This window comes from Cheilinus undulatus, linkage group 9 (genome assembly GCF_018320785.1).
Source record: "Cheilinus undulatus linkage group 9, ASM1832078v1, whole genome shotgun sequence".
NCBI classification, from domain to species: Eukaryota; Metazoa; Chordata; class Actinopteri; order Labriformes; family Labridae; genus Cheilinus; species Cheilinus undulatus.
The window spans coordinates 31164725-31187602 of record NC_054873.1 but is presented as its reverse complement, the minus strand read 5'-3'; the positions used below and the strand labels follow the sequence as shown (position 1 = coordinate 31187602).

The 22878-nt window shown below is 39.9% G+C and overlaps 1 protein-coding gene across 2 annotated transcripts in view; it reads left to right on the top strand.

Annotated features, from left to right (window-relative positions):
• Positions 1-22878, top strand: part of furinb (furin (paired basic amino acid cleaving enzyme) b) — a 133037-nt gene that overhangs the window by 54458 nt on the left and 55701 nt on the right. For both annotated transcript variants that reach the window (XM_041794889.1, XM_041794888.1), the window contains 4 exons: positions 1272-1370; positions 12021-12116; positions 13739-13867; positions 14001-14077. In XM_041794889.1, the coding sequence (XP_041650823.1) occupies positions 1272-1370; positions 12021-12116; positions 13739-13867; positions 14001-14077 (401 nt within the window). The remainder of the gene's footprint in view (positions 1-1271; positions 1371-12020; positions 12117-13738; positions 13868-14000; positions 14078-22878) is intronic.

Here is a 22878-nt window from a genome sequence, read left to right as displayed (position 1 = left end):
AAGGCCTGTGAGCTCCAGCCTCCAGCCTGGATGGCTCAGGCACAGACAGTCGGCCGGCAGAATCAGCCCGCGGCCCCAGGAGAGCCTTCCATCCTGCTGCGTCTGCTCTTCTGCGTCCTCACACACATCCATCCTGCCTGGTCCGCCTGTCAAACCCTTCGTCTCCATGCCTCCCTCCTCTTGTCCCTCCCCCCCTCTCTCTTCCTGCGCTCCACTGGGCTTGTGAAGGTGAGCCAGTCCCCAATGGCACTACTGTACAGATTGCAATACTTCCTTTTCAAATGGAGGCCCCTCTCTGGTGAATAAACCCATGCGTAGAGTGGCTGAGCCACCTTTTGTTCACATGTTTCTGTCGTCACACTTTTTACAAGGATGTCTGTATTTTTTAAGCTCAATCTTGCTTTTCAGGTCAGTCGTCCTTGACCGTGACAAGGGGACACATTGCTCAGTGCGTCACTTAATAGCAGGACTGACAAAAAGAAAGTTCTCCCTGAGGTTTAAGGCCAGTTTGGTGACAGCTGTCACCCATACGCTTGTCCTTAAAAGCTCTTTTATGCCCAATATGTGTGAGGGAACAAAGACAGCGGCAAACTGAATGGTTTTGAAGTGACTCCCCCTCTAATGGATGCAGCTAATGTTTTTTGAAAGATGCTGTCCATCTGTTGCTTGATGTTGACACACCTCTATCTGTGCATGCTCGTACCCGACGTTCTCTCCAATCAGCACCTCCACCTCTAGGTTAGCTTCTGTTTCTTTTTGTTTTGAAGCTCCATGGTTTCTGAAGCTTCCTTTATCATTCTTTGTGAAAATGCAGAACATGAATCTTTGGTCTGTTGAAGCCCTTAAATGGATATCTGCACCGTGCTGGCTAGTGAAACTTTAACACCTCATTTAAACAATGATAAAAGACCCATTTTGTTAGCATTAAATGACTACTACTCTCATGTGGTTTTTACAGCACTTCTGTGGCTAAGATTCATGCAACGTTTTATAAGTTCTGATCAGGTAATGGCTGCTTTTTCTGTGATAAAGAGAAAAGGTTCTCATGTGGCTGGTAGCCAGTGTAGTGATAGCTTCTCATTCCATTTTAAATGTGGACAGAAAATGATAGGCTCCTTTGGCTAAATGGATATGTGCATGCCTTTTAAAGCACTTTCTTCATTATACACTGTGTCTAAATGTCCTTGAGAATGCCCTCATGAACACAGCGTGTTATCTTGCTGTCACTTTGCTGCAGGTAAACTCAGTGTTTTTCCTCTTTGTGTTTGCAGGTTTTTGGAGATTATTATCACTTCAGGCATCATGCAGTGGAGAAGAGGGCTTTGTCCAGCCACAGGGGTATGCACATCAGACTGCAAAGAGAACCACAGGTACGACGAGTGTCAGTTCTCACACAGCTCATTGCAGCAGTCCCTGTTGGCAACAAAAGGCCAAAAGACAGATTGGATTACACAAAGAGGAGGTATATATCAAAAGAGGTACGGGTGCCAGTGTCAATGACAGCTTGTCAAACTCTGTATTCTTTGTAGTCCACAGCAATCCTCCTATCGGTCCACATGACCCTATCAGTGGTGCCACATCGCTGTAAATATGCAAAACAAATTCCGTGTAAGAACACAGCAGCTTTTTTTTTGTTGTCACTTCTTTCCCAGTTTTCACAATCTTTGGTTTTGCTTTATTTCTAACCAGAGGGGAAATTGGCATTCATAAGTAGGACATCCAAAAACAAATTAGAAAACATTTTCAGTGACTGAACACCATCTTTTCTTGGACATCTGGTTCTCATTTTGCACGCAGCCCAGCCACCAATTTATACCTGGCATCCTATGAGTATACTAAATGTTTCTGTCTATACCAGACAGAATTGAGTCTGCACAGAGATGCCAACATAAATAAAGGATTTTTTTCTTGCTAGGAATGAGGAGATAAGCAGTCTCACATCACAGCACGTATATCCATACTATGTTTGCCCAGAAGAAAGATCCGCCAGTATCCACTGTCTCTTTGTTATAGGTTAAAAAACAAACAGTCTTTTATTGATTTGTTTTTCTTGAAGCCGAGAGAAAAAAATACTCTTGTCAAAGTTGCAAATAAAAAAGCTTATGCAGAAAGCAAGTAGCTTTTTTTTCACATTCTGTGACTTTGAAAATGACGTTAGAAGCCAGAGGAGAGAGTGGAGGAGGGGAAAAGCACTTAGTCAGTCTCGTTGTAAATCAGCCTTCATGAATAACAAAAACCTGTTTCTGTATTTAAAAGGTTCTTGGCGTTCTTCACAAAATGACGTCCATGCACTGGCCGGGATTGAATATGTTGGTTAATTTTGTTTAACAGCCTATACTCTGATTGAATTCACACCAGAAAAACATGTTGTTTTTGATTCTTATATAAAATTAGATATCTGCCATGCACTTGGCCTCAGATCAAAGCACATCAACTTTAGCCGCCTCGCACTACCAGAAAAATAATCCTTGAGAAAACATCTTTTAAAAATCCATTTCCTTTCACATAAAAACAGTTATTAGATGAGAAATTTAAAGATAAATCTGCCGCTGTGTTGTTAAGGAAAGGGCAGGAGGACACATGCAAAGGCATGTCTGTTTAAAAAATGTAGTTAATTAGATATAAGAAGCTCACATCATTCGAGTCCTCATGACTTCACAGACGCTTTTAAGGGAGCAAAGCAAGTACAGTTTTCAAATTACATTTATAATTTCACTAACTAAAGCAAGAATAATTTAATGAAGTCTAGCCTTTTTACAGCATGCTTCTAGAGCACTTCAGACTGGCTTCCCCTGAAATCTTCCTTGTTTCTTGTTCACACATGCACTTCACAGAAAAGAGATTCTCTGTCACACCAGATATGGCAGGGGGTCTGTGGAACACATGGAAACGTTGGATTAAGTTCAGTGCTTTGATGACAGTTTTTTCGTTAGATCAGTTTTATGTGTAATTTAATGTTTTTCCGATATAAACTGAAGAGCAGATGAATTAGTATGGTGTATGAAACAGCTTCACTGCAAAGATCAAAATATTTCTTACCACTGGTCATCCAGTCAGCTCTGAATTCACCCTGATGTCATGCACCAGGCTGGTTGTAAAAGTTACAGGTAGAGTTGGAGGGAAAATCTGAATGTCTCTATTCACACAGGCAGGTCACATTGTTCAGGAACACAGTAGTACAAAGATTTTGTAGTCTTTGTGCAAAAATATCATACCAATACTATATTAGTTCCTTTTGAAAGCTATCAACTTTATTTTCATCCACAGATAAGCTTATGAGGCCAAGAGATGTTGCTTAGTATTCATCATCTAAATTGCTCTGAAGCTTCAGTTAATTAACATTTTACTGTGTTGAATGCAAAAATGTGAAACTGATCATCAGCTCATTCATGTTTGAACTGGAAAAGGGAAAACTTTTGTTAATTAGCTGAACTGAACATGTTCAATCCACGGAACAATATTACGGTATGAGATCGGTTCCCAACCTTGGTTTCAGGACCCCCTAAGTGGATCTTTACGGAATCTAAGGGGGTCATGAGTAAAGATCGACCCTCATTTTTTTTTCAAGGGCCAATATCGATAACAACAACGACAACAAGAGAAACAGCACAGAGCAAAACTGTAGCAGCAGGAAACAGGAAGTGATACCCTACACTCCCAGTGTCAGTGCCACCCAGGCCTCAGTGTTTCTTGGCTGGTAGTTGTTAGATATCAAGCTAGCCAAATAACGCTGTGAACAGGATATCAGGTGAGACTGTAGAGAATTAAGACAAAACCAGAAGGAGAGACACACCTTGCAGTGGAACCAAAGTAGCATACAATTGAATGAATTGATTACCTCCAATTATCAGTCAAATAAAATGCTGATACTGATTATCCATTACATGAATATTGGCATCAATAATCAGCCAGGCTGATAATCAACCACTATGGGCAGTTGCCCAGATGGATGTGAAATATATCCCATGCAAGGATCAATGAAAGTTTATCTAGTATGTCAGGTTAGGTTGAAGGGGCTTTGAGGAAAAAAGGTTGGGAATTATTGCAGTATGATATGACCCTCATTGGTATCCTAGACAACTGGTTCCCAAGCTTTTCCCCTAGACCCCCCTCCCCATATTCATACATATTCATGTATAAGAAAAGCCCCCCAGGGACCCACTTGAAGAAAGTACGCATCAGTGTTAAATGTGTTAATTGAAATCCCAGCATAATAGGCCTGCATAAACTTGTTTTTGAAGAGAGATCTAAATATTATTATGGCAGTGTATTAGGGCCACTCTAGTAACAAAGTAGTGAAATTCTCAGGTTTAGAAAGCTGATTTATGAGAAATAAATAGAAATGTTTGACTGTAAAAGTTGTAAAGAATTTTAAAGATCATAAAGTCCAGAATCAAACCACGTTTTTTTCAGTTTGACTTCTTGTACATTTTTGAAATTTGAGCTTAATCTAGATGTAAAAAAAATTTAAGACTTATCAAACTGAGAATATAGCAGTTTTTTTCTTGTAATATTCCAATTTTTTTTTTACTGAAATTCGGAGTTCATTTTCTTGCAAATCTACAACTTTATGATCTAAAAAAATAGATTGTTTCACAAGGTTTTTTTATTTTTGCTCAAAATAAACAGATTTTCTTCCTTTTTATCTTTTAAGTTTTCCCTACATCTTTGCACATTTTATTTCTGTTTAAAGATATGTAACTTTATTGCTGGTGTTGGGCCAAAACCTTATATCTCCACTCTTAATTATGTTAATGTTTTTTTTTTCACAGATCATTGTTGTTGGTCACCCTTTTATATCTGTTAGCAGGTTTAAACCAAGCAATAAAAATGTCAAAAAGATGCTGTCTATGACCATTCTGTGTTAAACTAAATGAAAAATACAGCATTCTTATTTTTTCCTGAAAAGTGGTCATTATGGAGATAGGTGCTTTGGCCCAACAGCAGCGATATGTACATATTATTTTGATAACATTAGAGCAGATAGGGTCCTGCCCCCTAAGGGGTGCCCAGACCCCAGGTCGAGAACCACTGTCCTAGACAGTGTTGTGCTGCAAACATTTAGCTGCCTCTCACAGTAAAATCAGCTGATAAAAAAACAACAATCCACATGTAAACAGAGAAGCAGGTACCAATGAAAACCACAAAGAATATTTACTGAAGAAAGGAAAAGGGAAAGAACTCGACACTATTGCACAGCCCTACAGGTGAAACAAACATGAAATTCATTTTGCATTGAGGGAATCTGTACTATTTGCTTGAAGAAGAGCTCATAACTCTGTGTGGAGGATATGAGATGTGTCAGATAACACTCTGTTCTTTCTCGAGTACAGACTGCTCATATGTTAATGAATCTGCCTAAACTCTCAATAGTGATGCGCATAAAAATCATGCCAGGGATTTTGTCTATTGTCATAGAAAGTAAACATATCTCAGAGCTACAAAAGTTGGGAAAAAAATTCCAGGCAGCATCAGCCGCAGCAAATTACTGTGCAGCCTCTCTTTCAGTGCTGCTGCCCCCTGACTCAGCAGCACACTGCTGAAATGTTTACATTGGAAACACTGGAGGCAGCGTTGGTAATTGCTGCTATTTAAAAGCCTCTTAAGGGTACCTGACTGGTGCTAAAAAGAGGGCAGTCACAAGGTGGAAAACAGACTGGGGTCATATTGTAGCAAGCAGAGCCCAAGGACTGCTGTCTGGCTTTTTCTCCAGCCCGTATCAAGCTGGCTTACCGAGGACTGATGTGGTCTGACAGTCGCTGAAGGCCCAAGTCATCATTAGTGAGACATGGTGACACTCACTGAGGCCAGTGATGTCAGGGGTCAAGCTAAAAGGATGCTAACAACCCTTAAGGTACAGGTGTCTGTGGGAGAAGGGACGGAACTGGAACTCAAATGTTTATAAGATTTGTTTGGAGAGCTCCAAAATCTACAACTAATAGGATTTAGTATGAGCACTGACAGAGGCAGGGATTGGCAGGGATTTAGTCATTCTTACAGAAGAGGATTTAATGACTTGCTATAGTGGATTTTAGAGTTGTATGCATTGTTGAGGGAAAGGAGGCAGAACAAAATGTTTGCAGAACAACTAAACTAATAAGGAAAAGTCAGAGGAAAAGGAATGGGCGCATAATTAGCAGCTGGCAAGGCCTGGAATTAATCTGGAAAATGGAAAGGAGAGATTTATTGTGCGTTGAGATTGAGCATTTCCTTAATACTGTATATGCTGTTTGGCAATCTGAACCAGAGCAAAACATCTTGAATTTAAATCTGAAGCCTTCGCAGCAGAGCGAGGAAGATAAAGACATTTTTGACTGAAGAGATTCCATCTCACAGGATCATCTCAGCGAGTGGTTTAAGCTAACATCCTGCATGAACCAGCAGCAATTCAGGGCAGCAGGTTTTCTGGCTAAGGAGCAACAGTTTGTCCCTAGGTTACCTTCCCACCCACACAACCAGAAACAGTCCGAACCTCAGGCGAAGCACAGCCACTGCCAAAACCCACCGCAGCATAAGTGAGTGGGTTTGTGTTTACATGTGTTTATTAATGTGTATTCGTTGGGATATTCATGCGTGTGTGAGCGAGATCATCTGGTCCCTGGAAGAGGGTAAAAGAAAGGTTCCGCTTCACCTGGTTGAAAGAAAGCTGATTTAAAAAGACAGTGAAAACATAATGGTTGGATTTGGATTAGTCAGTGCTTTGCTTGAGCTTGTTATAGTGTTTCCTCTCTGTAATCCTGCTGCCGTTTCACACATTACCCCCATTGTATCTTTGCCTCTGCTAACATGCTGCTTATCATCAGACCCTTTGAATAATCGCAAAGCAGCAAGACGACACTGGCAGCCACACAAGCTTGTGAGGGCTGCTTGTCATTTTTCCCTCCACACCCCACTCTACCTTCTCTATGAGGGGAAGAATCGATTTGTTTTGGGGTGGCTGCTGTTGGGTTTTGTACAAACCTCGGCATAAGGCAGCTTACTGCATGCTGGGTTTCAGAGGGACCTTGCCCGACATCTCCCTCTCTCCCTTTCTTTTCTCTCGCAGTTTTTGCACCAGGGTTTGTCTCTGGCTGCGAGAGTGCATTTTGCCTTTTCTCCTTTGAGGCTTTTTTTTGTTAAAAGATAAAGCCTGTGATTTTCTGTATTTTTTCTTTTGTCAACAAATCCCATGAGAGGAGAAAATTCCAACAATGCATTTGTTTATCTCCAAATATTGTCTGACTTTACTGCTTATCTACTGCGCTCAGTCCTCGGGTTTTTGGTTCCTACTGAAGATGATGTTTAAATATAAATCAAAGAAAGGACTTTTTAGACAGTACCTTTGCTGCAGCTGCAATATTTAAGGTAGAAGTCCTCACCACTAGTTTCTAGTACCTGTTGGTTTTTGTTTCAGTCTGAAAAGGTGATTCTTTTAATATCGAGTAATTCATGAGGAAAATATTAAGCGAAAGTCTAATATCATCTGGTGCCTCTCAAATGTGTCATGCTAGCCCTCTTTGGAGTGCTGTGCTCTAAATTTGGAGCTCTAATCTGTGAAAGCAAAATAATATGAGGAGGATTAACTAAGAAATATAGGACTCTGCCACAGTAAGATTAGAGGAGACAAATTTGTTTTTGACTTGCATGTGTCGTTTAAAACAAGGTAATGCTTTTAAGCAAGGTGGCACAATTAAAATCAATTAAACACATTTAAAACATATCTATAACAGAAAGAGAAGGGAAAACAGAAACAGTAAAACTACATTAAAGCAAAGCAACAAGAAAGGATAATGTATCAATTTTATATCATCCTACATGAGTGATGCAAATTTTTAACCTGTGTTGCCAATTTTTAATATTTCATTTAAAAAATAACTGTTTTCCAAACAGATTTTCCCTGAAATGTTTCCCATTAGGTCTCTTCTCCATGATGTGCCATGGTGCTGCTTAAGACATGAATGAGGGAAACATGAACTTGCAGTAAACAAAGTAAAAAACATCTACTGCAACACCTTTTCAGGGGCATTTAAGGATGTTTGGTTCATCAGATATCATGACATGACATGTCATAAGCCATCACAGAATTACTGTTTCATGATTTTTCCATCAGTAGGGCTGGTTATTTCTCACATGAATTGCTATTGTTTGGTTTTCAGAGACTTTAATACGAGGAACGCTTTTGCAGGGTCACAAAGCACAATTCATAATCCTTCATCATTTGTATTGTTTTTACCAAGCATATGCAAAGTCACCTTTATTTTCCTTTCTCATATAAATCTCTCTAAATGTACTTTATGACTCCTCAGACTAATTCCTAGTAACATTCATGAAAATAATGTAAGATTTAGAGGCAAATATGAAGGGAATCTGAATTGATGAATTCTTGTTATCTTGAAGTGAGCGGCAGGATAAAGTGTTAAACAGAGTGTCTATTATTCCAAAACCAGCTAAACCATAACACTGGGACTTCACTCTGGAACTTAAAAACAGTAACTATAATCAATTATTTCATGATTGTTTATAAAATAGATTGTGATTGTCTTTAACATTGACATCGGCCCACAGTTATCCATATTAGTCGGGTCGACTGATAAGAATGATGTCTTATCATGTGTAGATGGAGGTTTGTTGTGTTGCTGCAGTATTTCACCTTGTTTTATGTCCAACTCCTAACTTCCTGCAGTTTAAAGAAACCTGAAATAAACCAGTATGTTTGCTTTCAGTCTTGCTGGCAGCAGATAGACTTTCCCATCCGTATTAGTGTTTAGATCTGAAGCCCCTGCTCCATCAGACAGTTCAGTGTTGGCTGCTTTTTATTGGCTTTTTAATTTCAGCAATGGGATGTGTATTTCAAAACAGCCATCACAGCATTTGTGTCCATATTTTGTATCACATTTATAATGTATTAGTATACAGTATTTCACCTGACATTAGTAAGTAGTAGAGACTGTGTAATTGATTACTTCCTAAACAACGCAAGGTTTAATAGATCATCTAGGTTAAGAGATGCTGAGCTAGTTACTTAGTGTCTTTTCAGTCAGTAATGCTACTGCTGTGTCACCTGACTCTAATCCGGTTTTTCCTCTATTGGTATTAAGTAGCATTTAGCAACACATTTCTGATGATACTGCCACAGTCTGATGGTTGTTGTGCTCAACAGCAGTAAAAGTAATGGGGAAAAACATTTAAAGTTGAGTTAAAACCTGCATGGGATTTTTTTTTACGTCTATTCGAATATTTGAAAATTATGACTCAGCCCTATCCCACAATTCACTTGTGTTGCTCATGGATGAATTTGGAAATCAATAGAGGTGTATGACACAGAGGAAGAACTCAATACATTTGGTATACAAAAACAAAACATTGCATTGTTACTTTTGATCATTTTACATACTATCATCAGGCTCATCCGAATACATTTTTCCATGTAGTCTGGAAACACAGATTAGCAGATCAAAGCACAAGCTTTCCCCTCCACCACTCTCTCTCGGCGTCACAAACAATACCAGCACGGCTTCTTCTTAGTCATCAAACAGGAAGGCCCTCAGGACACCATGCAAGAGATGGAACAAATCGTTTATTACTCAAGTGGATTACCAACTCAGGCCATGTGCACAACTCCCTCTCGTCTCATGATTGCAATATTGCAGTTGTTTCAGCTGCTCTTTGTCCTCGGCCTAGACCTCGAGGCCATGCTTATTGTGCTTTTCTGTGCTCTTATTTGTTTCAACTTGGTCTTACAGGGTTATTGACTAAACCTTGATGTACTTGAGACAGAGAGCTTGGCAATGTGGCTAAAATGCGAGGTTACTTTTTGTCTTTCATGACTATGCACAAATAATCCCTCCGTTTTTCATACTTGAAGAGTTTTAATAATTCTGTCACCCTGAATGACACTTTTTCTGAGGTGATTTGGTATTAGCAAGCATATAAGGTAGTTATAATATGGTTATATTTTTTAGACTTTGATTCTGATAGTGGATGGCTTTACAAAGGCCATGGCCTGGTTCATGCTTTCACTTGTAATTTGCTCCGATAATAATGTGTTGCACAGCATGCAGTAGTGCATTGAGGTCGGCCTTGTGCAGTTATAAATGTTATGAAATGAGATAAATGTTAATTAGTCTAGGGTCAGTTGCATAAGGTTAATGGCTTGATTCTCTGAGGCAAAGTTTTTAACAAGGTTAGGAGCGAAACAACTCTCCATAGCTCAGTGTGATGTTATTCAGGCCGGGTGCTTTGTAGGAGCGTGTAATCATGAAATAAGCAAGGAAAGAAACCTCGCCACTACAAACAACTCTGACAGCAACAAGAGAGCAGAACGAAAAAGAACTTAAAACTTATATGAAAGTTGTACTTCTGAATCTGAAGTTGAAAGGTTTTGGCACAATGTGCTCGTGTTCTTCGCACAAAAGTGGGATTACTTGAAGCAAGAATTTAGCTGAGGATGTATTTAACATGAACTGTAATAATACACTACAGCTGTTTGCTTATACTGCCTTAGAAGATAAACGTATCTGCTCAGGTTTCACAAAATCTATGCAAATTGTTTAAATTGTGGCAAAACATGGAAGCATGTTTACTGCGCTCTGAGTTTAGATTAATACTGCATGATCCTCATGGAGACAGAGCAGTGAAAAATTTTAATGAGCTCCCAAACTTCACAGTAAATGAGCAGCAGACAGGTAGTACTTGTCTTCACAATTTTGTGGAGGCATTTGTAACCTTATCCTGTTTTACTCAGCTTTCACAGCAAATGCTCAGTTGACATATGCAAGTGAAACTCCAGTATTACAACTGTGAAAATAAAGGTGACAAATACGGGGTCTCCTGTGCTTAAGGTCCCCTCATAGGTGGAGGTCAGTGCCCTTAGAAAAGGACCAGAGACATTAAAAGATGATTCAATGTACTAATAAGCTGCAAAAAGTGACTCATGTGCTGCAGTTTCTTCCTTGGATTTGCCTGGGATAAAGATTCAATTGACTTGAGTCATTTTTTTAATCTCATCTGTGTCAGGGCTCTGACAGTGACATGGATGTGTGGATTTGTAGCTGCTACATTTGCAGGAGACACAACTCTTGGGTGTTAAACCCTTCTATTGATTTTGTAAATCAATCGTTGTCAATTTAGTTTATTTCTTTGGTCCAAAAATATATATAAAAAACTCTTTAATGCCGAAGTGAAAAAGATTTATAGAACATAATGTCAAATGTATCCATCTTATGAAATACTTTTCAATGACCTTTTCTCTGAGTTGCTTGGAGTGTTCTTCTGTCTTCATGGTGTAATGGTAGCCAGGAACACTGACTGACCAGTGACTGGACCTTCCAGACACAGGTGCCTACAGTCACTTATCCTAGGGGGTGAATACTTTTAAAGGGACTGTATATGTATTAGCCAGTGACATAAAAAGCTCAATCTGTTGTGTGCCCCCTCACTACTTTATTTTTTTCTCTTAATACTATGAAAATATTATTGGGTAATTTTACTCTCAGTCATGCTCACAGTGCCAAAGTACCTGTCAGAAACAAAGACATACTAGCAGGAAAGAAGAACAGGGAAAAGTGTAGTGCAGTGCACAGTCTGGCAAGCTGACAGACATTAATGATTTGTATTGTGTGGCTTTTGGCAAGGATGTTTGGAACTGTTTTCTGTAACTTCAGAAACAAAACTTTTAAATGACATTAACTATGTGTGATATTAGCAATTAGTGTCACCCACCCCTTCCATGCTGTGCATATCCCTGCAGCCTCCAGGACTTCAAAGGCTTCTACTTCAGCACACTGTACACTAGCCACTTTTCCTCTACATCTCAGGAATGAGACAAATTAGATTTGCTGCACATCTCTGCCTCTCTTTCTAGTTATTACTTTTTGAACACAGCTGGGGTCGTGTTTTCTGCAAACTACAGGACGCGACAATATCGTCTGGGACTAGAACATTTGTAATGACTTAATATCATGTGAAAATAATCATATAAACTATGAGATTTTTTTCTGTGTGTGTGTGTGTCTCTGTGTGTGCGTGTCTGGGCACCCCAGGTCCTGTGGGTGGAGCAGCAGGTGGTGAAAAAGAGGAAGAAGAGAGATATCTACGAAGACCCAACAGACCCTGATTTTCCTAAGCAGTGGTACCTGGTGTGTGATGCTCTCCTATCTTTAAAGCCTTATTTATCTTTTATCATTGAGAATTCAGTCACACAGTCAGCGTGAGTTCATTTGAAAAGTGGGGAAAAAAATGTAGTCGTATGCTGGTCGTATAAACGCTACGTAATTGTAGTCAGAAATTTAAAAAAAAAAGTGTACATATTGATTTTCCATGTGTTTAGTATTCCACTCATGAAGCAACCAAAAAGACCTTTTTTATACTGTGAGATTTGGTAACTTTTTTTCCCCACTTTTCTTACATTTTGATGTGAAATCTTGAACGTCTCTTATTTAGCCCTCACTGAGCCCTGATAGCTGCAGCCCTGAAAAGGACACCTAATCTGAAGATGTATTCATCATGGCAGTTGCAGGAGTTATTTATTCCCTTATGGTCAGTCAGATAAGCATAAATTGAATTGCTGTCGTTCAGGCCTTGGTTACATCAGCTTCACCACCAACACAAGGCGAACCGTGTAATACAATGCATCCAGGGATGCTGTGTTGAATGTAGAATTAAGTGTCAGGACGGATCCACCACTGAGCTGTATCACCTGTGAAACATTGATAGCGAACGGTCCTGGCTCTGTCTGTTTTTTATTCAAAGCTTCTCTTGGAGATGCTTCAATTTGCCCTAATCTTTGCTTTTTTCTTCTTTATATGCACAAAACCTCTGTCAGGGCAGCGGATTAATGACAACATTGACTATCCCAGACATAAATCACCAGTGAATAGAAGTTGTGAAGGCAGCACTGCCGCTCAGCATTAGACCTCTAATCTTCTGATAACTTAAACCCTTTTTACTCTTATTTAACACATCCTACAAAGCATCGAGTTAAACACCACACAAAAAAGGCTTATTCTATAGAATATACCTTCAGTGCTGACACTTCTTTCTTTTGTAAAATCAGTTGATTGTATTCAGAGTGCTTTCACTCTGTATTGATTTATCTGAGTGCATCCTTTATACTGAATACCAGATTTAGTGTTGAATGTCATCTGTGACAGTTCAAAAGCAACATCCAGGAGTTTTAGCTACTTAACACCCCAGCATCCTCACAGAAGTGCACATGCTAGAGTTTTGCCTTGCGGCAGAATCTTAGCAGGAAACAGGAGGGAATAGATAAGTCTGTCTGTCTGAAGTCTTCCCCTGCTGCATCTGCCTATTTATCTATAACCATCTTTTCACCTCTTATACTTTCAACTGTATAGATACCCTTTAGCCTTTAATTTATACAAAGCATGCTGTTGCTCCTGATATTTGCTCCCCTTCTCATCTTGAAGTTCACAGATATTTTTCATCCTTACCATGGACCTTCAACAAGTTTCCTGTCTTCTTTCTGACAACACAACTAAAGCAGGAAGCTCACACACGTCAGGTTGACGTGTTAAAATTGGATTTTTAGTGTCCATGAAGCACCTCTGCTCTTTCCTTTTATGTCACATTGTTTATTTGTGAACAGAGCGTTTTGGTTCTCTCTGTGAACATGACATTTTGCAGCAAGTAAAAAAAGGTCTTTGGGGATGATTTCAGCTTTTTTCACCTTTTCAGTTTGTCTGTGAAGTGTCAGTCATAGCAGACTGACAGCTGAACTAAGGCTCTGTGTCTCTTTCAGTCCACACCAACACATCAAGACTTGAATACCAAGGAAGCTTGGGCTCTAGGTTACACGGGCAGAGGTGTAGTGGTGACAATCCTGGATGACGGCATCGAGAAAGACCATCCTGACCTCATCACCAATTATGTAAGGGAAAAATGCAGACTCTTCATTTGAAAACAGTCTTTACGGCTGAAAAAAGTCCAAGAAAAAGTTCAACCAGAGCGTGAAGGGAAAGTGATGCAACTTCTGTGTTGACAGCTTTTCATGTCTCTCTCAGGACCCTGAGGCCAGCTACGACGTTAATGATGGAGATGCAGACCCCCAGCCAAGATACACACAGCGTAATGAGAACAGGTAATGGGCCTAGGATTTTCTTTTTAGCCAAAACCCTGGTTCACCCTTGAGTTTGAATTCTGAAAGAGCTAAAGAGAGTAAATAAATAGTTGATAGAAAATGATACAGTAAGAAATGAAATATATTTTGGTACAGCTTTCAACTGATCTATTTGCCGTATAAACCAATTATATAAAGGTTTGAAGCACTGGTGCAAGCATTTTGCAAAGATGTGAAAGAGCTCTTTTTTTGCTTGCTTGGGTACACAAGCTGTGCTGCTATGGCTGCTTTTCAAGGTCCAGTCGGTACAGCTCCGCAGCCACTTCAGCTCGTATTTGTTGCTAATACAATGCTTGTTGACTTGCCCTCAGCGATTCATGCACTTCCCTTGCGGTGTTTGTTGATCGCATTAAACATGGTTGCCCAGATTTAATGATGGAACTCTAAAGCTTCAGAGAGGGACCAATCCTAAATCTTCAGCCTGCTCCCTCCTCTCCCCGTTTGTCCAAACACTTTGGTCCTCTGCATTAGTCCAATCCCAGTGGAGCAGATGAGAAGCTATGTCTCGCTTCTGAAACGCACAGCAGGATTTGTCCCAAATCTCGCTCTTTTCTGCAGCTTGTTGTTTGTTGTTCATTGTATGGGTTTCAGATCACAGCATCCACTTGAAGTTAGCAAGAGAGAGAAGCTAAATACTGTGAGTCGAACAAGTTTTCACATTATTATTGAAAGTGTTGCTGGAGACTTGGATCATGTCTTAGCCTTCTGAGCTGAGTCAAACTTCCTTATTGTTTATCTCTTTAAGCTGCATCTGTTGTATAGATAACATTTCCTCATCTTAATGTGATCTTTTCATCTGCAGAATCTACTTATCTTGAAAGAGGTTAGCATCAGCAGGTTTCTGAGCAGTGGCCTCGTTCCCCGTCCTTGCCGTCAGCTCGAGCAGCCATGCAGAGCGACCCCAGCTCCTCCTGCCAGTATGAAGTAGATCCCACTCTGTCCTGCTGATGGAACAAAGCACTACTGGAGGGGATTACTCCTCCGCTTCTGGTTCACTTCTACTCCCCAACTGCAGAGTGCTTTTACCCCTGAAAGACACACACACACATTCATACAGTCATGTAATAGAATTACAGCATGCACAGATTTGCACTCATGCACACTTTTCTACTCGTGTCAGTGGAAGTGGCAAAGCAATTATCTTGGACTGGATCAATTTATGGGCATGCAGTGAAAGCAAGAGTGTGTCCACAGCACAGAGCTGTGCTGTTTGAATCGACCTGTGGAAAAATTATATCCAATGAGTTATGTAAATCATCATGGAGTAATACATGCTGACAGTGAGTAATGCATACAACCCCCTCACACTGAGATTATATGAATATATTCATAGGACAACAAAAGTCAGATGCAGGCGTTTTCCATTGCTGCGAAGGCCGGTTCATTTGTACAGATGACACGCAAGGCTGATTTTTGAATTTTCATCTGTTGATTTTCCCTCAGAGATGATCTGTACCCAAGTGTTGACAGCTCGGGGAAGTTTCGTAGAAGAGGGTGCAGGCTAGTTTGAAGGGTGGTTGAAGTCTGGCCAAACACATAATCTGTTTGTACGTTATCATTATAACAACTCTGACCTTATTTCTCCATTTTCATCTGATTGTGTCAGTGTGATGTGGATGTGGAGGGCGGGGCAGGGCATGATTGATTTCACCTTCTGTCCCCAGCCTGTCAGTGCAGCAGAACAGTATATAATATTTATAGAAAAAAATGGAAGGATTGACAAAAGGGCAGTGCAGTGAGCAGCCATAATATCAAAGGATAATGATTTTTAGAAGTAAAATGTTTTCCATTTTAATATATACCACCAAACTCTTAGTATTTTAACTGAAAAAAAACTGTGTTTTATGTCTTTACAGAGTCCTCATTATTCAGATTGAGTCACAATATATTTCCTGTTTGTTACAGAAGGGTGCTTGTATCAGGTCCTAATGAGACAATGTTGTACACTAAGATGCTGAAATTATTTGATATTAAAAAGCACCAATAGTTTAAGATAATGCAGCTTTATTTTGTGACATTTTGAAAATATTTTCTTAAAAGAATTAACAGGAACAAAGATCACATTTGTTATTCTTAACTTATTCAGGAAGTTACAAGTAATAAAATAATGTAATAATAAATCTAAAGCCTTATTGTTGATGATAGTGGAGGAACACAGGTCTTCTAAATGAGATGCACTCTGAATAGATCTGATCAACCTTCTTCTCAACCTGGGAGATTATAACATCCAAGCACATCTTTACACTTACTGTAAGTAAAGACAGCACAGGCTGAATGACTCACTTACTTTATAAACAATACTGATAGTCTGTCAGAATGTTAAACTAAAACATTTTTCGCTGATTTTAAGAGCTAGCTGATGTTAGCAGCACAGAACTTACACTTCTGTTGTATCTGTCTACTAAAGAAAGTGAAAAGGGTGCGAGGGAGGCCTCAGACTGGCTACTGGTAAAAACTGACTAAGAATGAAAGACAGTAAGATTTTAAAAATTGATTGTTGGGCATTGACACAGAGTCTTAAATATTAATAAAGTAACTGGTGTATTTTTTTTTCAACATCTTTGAGGTCCAGTTGGCTTGTTGGGAAGAGCTAAAACTTGACAATAGTGAAGAAGGTAGTGCTGCATTTATGCTCTGAGAAGAACTAAACTAACCTTGTAAAGCAGATGGATTGGTCATATTCCATTTGTCATCTTGCAAAGCTCCAATCTGAAATAATATTGATCCATCTGAGGAGAAATCAGACCGATCAGCGGCATTTGAGGAGAACTAGGCAGTAGCTATGGGTTTGGTTTAGTTGGACTGCAAACAATGACTGCCACTAGTGTAGCAATTAGCTTGAATTAAGCTATAGTATAGCAGCAGTTTTATCAGATCTGCGCAGCATTTGTTTATTAAAAAAGGCGCAAAGAATTACACAGAAAGCCTTTCTTGGCAGAGAAGATGTTTTTGCACTTATTCCAACCAGCCTTGGCATGAGTTTGATCCACCAACTGGCTCCACAGGAGGCCAATTACTGTTTTAGACAGTACAAAAAATCCAAAATGAACAAAAATCTGCTATAAATGCAAAATAGTGGAATTCCAAAATGCAGAAAAAAAGGGAGTTTAATGACAATTAACTACTGAAATTCTGATATAAATTGTGACTCAAGTTTTTATATATTCAGGGAAGTAATAATGATCAAAATCATATAAATCTTATAAATTATACATGTATGTGTGTGTATACTTATCAACAAGACAAGGTTAAAAGTATATGGCTGTCCGCAGCTATCTGGGATGCCTGTTGAAACGCCTGACTGAAATGTGTTTTCTGGTAGAGTGAATTTGTCATGATTGGTAGTAGTTTATTATTTTTAGCCAAAGGTATAGTAAGTGGGCACTGAAATGTAAAGAGCTACACATTACCCTGTCTCTCCCTCTGTCTGGCTCCTTCTGTGTGTGTGGAGATGAACCCTGAGCAATGTCATCCCCCCCTCCCCTCCTGCTTTTGTTTTACCACATCTGATTGGTTAAACAAAGCCACACATCGGCTCAGCCGACACTCTCTGTATTCTTTGCTATTACTGCGCAAAGGGAAGACAAGACTACAAGAAAAGAGCAAAAACTCTGCACAAGACAAGCTGTCGGTGTGGCTCTGTGCTCTGGTTTTAACAAGAACAGCGGTCCCGGTCAGAGTAAACTGCAGCGGTCCTACTGCGTTGTCCAAGCTAACAGCTAACGGTGGACTAAACGGATCAAGCCCACCGCCATGATCCGAAAGCCATGTCGAAACAGACCGGAAATGGAGAGAGGACATTTTTTTTCTGTCACAGAAAGCTTTCAGTGTTGCTCTCTGAGCTTGTTTTATTTAGACCAAGGTTTGGTTCAGACAGAAGCGCCAAAAACAACAACAACATGAGAAACTAAATCAAAGACATTCAGACACAACACTGAAATGCATGAATACAAAAATATGGAAAAGGTCAACTGAAGGTAAACCCATCATTGAAAGGTATCATTAGACATCTGTAGCGAGAAAAGTGCACCATATTTGCGGATTTTTAAAGAATGTTGTTGTGTAATGGCTCAAGTGTTGAAAGAGTTTTTCGTCCTGTTAGGTTTGCCAGAGGCTCGGAGCTCAAATTCATCATGAAGAGGATGATCAGGACTGTATGATGTGATGTCCTGAGTCTTAGATTTTACTCTCTTGTAAAAAGTCAGACAGATCAGGCCATTTAAAGGGGGCAAATTATGCAAAAATCACTTTTTCAGGTTTTTCTAACAAAAATATGTGCCCCCGGCCTGTGCAAAACCCCTTGAATTACCAGAACCCCCCCTCCACTTTTCAGAAAATGTGTGCTAAAACAAGCTGTTCTCACATTTTCCCCTCATGACCTCATATGGGGTGTTAGCACCGCCCCCAGGTTCAGTTGACCCTCCCTGCTCGGAAGAGAGTTCTGCCCTCCTCTCCTGATCTTCCTTTCAGCTGCCAGCTGAGATGCTGGATAGCTCAGTGGGTTACCCAAGAGACAAGGGTTACTCTTGTCTGAGAATTTGATGGTTCAAATCCCAATCAGTGCATAATCCAAGTATAGTTTGGGCCCTTGGGCAAGGTCCTTAACTTTGGATAAAAGAGTCTGCCAAATAATATTGTAACATCAAGAGTGCCATGTCCATTTCCTGAGATGGGTGTGGTCAGACAGATCAGTAACAATTAAAGCCACAGACACAGAAACAGCTCGTTCTGAGCAGGGCTGAAAGAGAGGAGTTTTAGACATGCAAAAATACAATACTGGAGTGTTTTTTCAACAGCAGACCTCACAGGCCTGTTTTGGGGACCTCTGAGACCAATTTAAACTTGTCTTAAAAGGGTAAAATATGTCCCCTTTAACATCAGTAATTTTACTGGTAACCTTAACAATATGTTCTGACCTTTTTATTACCTCCGCCAAGGAGGTTATGTGATCAGGTGGGTTTGGTCTTTTGTTAGCAACATAATTCAAAAAGTCGTGGACGGATTTTGATTAAATTTTTTAGGAAATGTCAGAAATAGTATAAGGAAGAACTGATTCGATTTTAGGAGTGATCAGGATCACCGTCTGGATCCCAGAATTTTTAAAGGATTCTTTACTATTGGGAGATAGGGCTAATGGGGTCTGCGTTGTTACCACTTTACACCAGGAGATGGCGGACATGAGAAACTTTAATCCCAGCAGCATTTTGGGTGTGTTTCTATTCAAAGTTTTGGAGTTTATAGAGTTTGAAAGACGCACACCCAGTCGAGGAGACGAGTCGGAGCGTAACAGAGAGAAAGACAGCGACTTGTAGCGAGAATACTCACAATGCTGGGAGGAATAGAGGAATATTCACCCTCTGCCATGACTTCCAGTCGTCCGATGAGACCATGGTTGAGACTGTCAGTGCATCTGTTGGTACCCTAGCAAAGCCATTGCTTTGCTTCACCGTGTTTCCACCCCACCAGGCGGGGGGAGTAATCGGCAAATGCCGTGGTGGGGGGGCACATGGGGATGGATCCTGGAAATTTTTTTAATGGATTTTTCACTACTGGGAGATAGAGCTAATGGTGGAGGTTTGCGCTCTCCAAGTGCTTTTCTAGTCTACTAATGAGAGGCTACCAAACAAGGAGATAATGGTAAAGATTAGGACATATTCAACCATAGAATGAAAAGACTATCACAAGTGTCCCGCACACCCTAAACTGGTTGAGCTTCTGGAAGAATTTCAGTCACTATGGTGATTTTTCATAAACTACATCAGCATTTAAAGATAGCTGCTTATCAATGACAACACCAAAGTTGTTGTAGCTAGGACTGCAGTCCACTGTCTCCACCTTGATTGTTGTTTAAGAGGTGGATTTGGCTTCTTAAAATCTATGCACATGTCTTTCGTTCATATGCTATTTAGGATAAAGGAATCATCACACCACTGAATAAAATCATCCACCAGTGGTCCAGGTGCTGTATCCTCCCCTGCAGCAGACTTACTATGACTGTAAACTTAAGAATGTATCTTTCTGGTTCAGAACTTCTGCAGTCATCAGTGTACAAGATTTATAAAATAGGTGAGAAGACACAGCCCTGTGGGGAAGCAGTGGAGGAGAACACATCAGAGAGAGAGCCGTTCACTCTGACAGACTGGGATCTGTCTGTTAAAAAAATTCATCCAACAATACCAGAACAAAGGTTTAAACAGTCTATCTGACGTGTCAGGCTTGAGATATATTGAAGTGAGAAGAAATATCAGCTTAAAGGAGAAATAAGACATTATTTAAGATTGCATAAATGGATTGAAAACATATAAATGTTGTACTTTTACTTTTTTGGGTGTGAAATATTATCTGCAATCAGTAAAATGGTGTTATGGGCCAATAATAAAATCCAGAATGGTGAGCGCATTTAGGCTATGAAGTATTTTCTAAATCTAAGATGTGCACACTGATGTGCAATTTTTAGTTGATCCATTTTAATTTGTAGAAGAAAATTGGTGTAGGGATACGTTTTTCTTTCAGGGTTTTTATAATAGCTTTTGTAAATCTCTTGTTTGAATAATTATGAATAGAGAGAATGGTTTAAATTCCTCAAAGCTGCTTTGAATAACCAAACAAATTAAGTCACCTGCATTCTACCCCCTCTTCCTCAAATTTAGTCAGCCACACACACACTTTACACACACACACACACACACTGCCTGTCCTCTCCATAGAGAGCCATTAGCGGAGGCACTTTTCACTGGGAACCATTAATTGGGAACCACAGGCCTCCACATTAACACTGAATGTCAGCAGCCTTTATTAGAAGTGATAAGCATGGTGTGTAACACTGTAACCTTCAGTCCAAATCAAACCATTAACACATGATTATTAAAGTGACTAACTCAAGGTTAGTAACATCATGAAGCAGACATGCGGTAGCTTTTTTGGTGTTAGATGGCATTAAGGGAAGGCCATGAAGTGTTTGCTCGCCTCCCTCACCCTACCAAATTGCTTTGTCCTTGGTGGCACATGGCTATTTGTTTCTCTGACCGTGAAACTGCTTCATCAGCAGAAACACACTGGAGAGGAAAAATGGAACATAAACCTGCACTCGAGCTACAGAAGATACACATCTAAAGTTTAATTTGATTTAATTCTTATATTTTATTCAATTAGTCAAGGCCAGGCATGCATCCCCTGTGGAAGATAGTTAGAAGAATCCCTTAAATGATGAAGAGGTTGGTACATTTTATTAGGGTATATTTTAATTTGATGCAGTAGAGTGTTTTCTAAAAGGTTTTCATGCTTGAGAAGACTCTGCTCTCTAAAATTAATTAAAATGTTGCAGATAAAAGAGTGCATATGCTTGTTATTAGTGTTATAGAGTACCTCAAAACTCTGAAATCTTTAATGACTTACACATTAAAACATTCAAAGTTATTATAAAGCTGCACTTGCTTCAGCAAAGACCTTCATCCCCTGGTACCTAAATCAAAAAGTGACAGCTTACTGATGTTGAGGTGAAATGTTTCTGTTTCACTGTCAACACATTTCAGTCATGTCACTGTGGAGTATTTTTGTACTTAGCTAAAAGAAAAGAAATCTCCCTCTGTTGCAGCACCAGAAAAGGAAACATTGAAAACAGGGTTTAAAATCTACCTGCAGGCACTGTGTCTTTTGCCAAACTCTGCCAGACTAGAGTTGTTTGAGGCCTGAAACACTGCCTAATGAAATATGTAAATTCTAATGACAGCGCCTGTCCTGGGCTTGGTAAATCCACAGCCCAGCTGTACACGCGCTGCATGCTTATCCATGTTTGTATGAAGTTAACCTGAGTCATCAGGGGATGATATGAGACAAGTCAGACTGAAGGAAAGCTCACATCAAAGAGGACAGCCTCCTCCTGCGTCGTCTGCTTCAGCGCCTCTGTTGCAGTGTTTGACACAGCAGGTCTCACCTGTGCTGACTTTCCAAACAAAGCATTAAGTGAAATGGACAATTCTCAAGCCTCCACATTTATGCTGTTATGCTAAGAATGAGCTTAGCTATAAAAGGCGTCATTGTTCATTTAGTTGCTAGGGAAGTAGAAGAGATTTTCAAATAAAAACAACTTTATTCCGTGCAGCATTTGTAGAACTAAAACGTTGCATATATTTCTCATGCCAAGGTTGCTAAAAAACTTTTCTGACCACCCAGCAGGTGAACTCAGCTTTCAGTCAGTACAAAGTGAACATACTAGAAAAGAGAAACTTCTGTAAGCCCTTTTATAAGACCTCATTCATCATTGTGGGGCTAATGCTTGACAACTTGACAAAGGACTCTGAGATGCCTTTGTGCTATGAGAGAAGAGAAGGAACAAAAATAACACGAAAGAGTAAAGCACCTGCAAACACGAAAAATTCTGTTTTCTCCGGCCATCACATGCTGCAGATTACTTCCTTCCTGTTTACGCAAAGTTTATCAATTATTGTTTACAAAGCTGCCACCCTTTGTCAGGCCTGAATAATGTAATTCGACTTCCTCTCCTCTTGTTTGTTGTGTTGGGGACTGCTTGTTGATATTCCACACAGCCTGGCAGTCTTTCCCAACGCGATGTTGGCAGGAACCTCACTCTTAAAACCTGATTCTTCTGGCTTTCTGCCTGTTGTCCAGCAAACTATTTTTGCTGGAGGAAAAGAGTGAAAGATGCCAGTCTCTTAACAGTTCAAAGTTGTAAAGCCCATGGTTATTAGAGGTGATAATTGACTGCTAATTAATCTGGACTTCTGTTTTACAAAAGTGAAGCC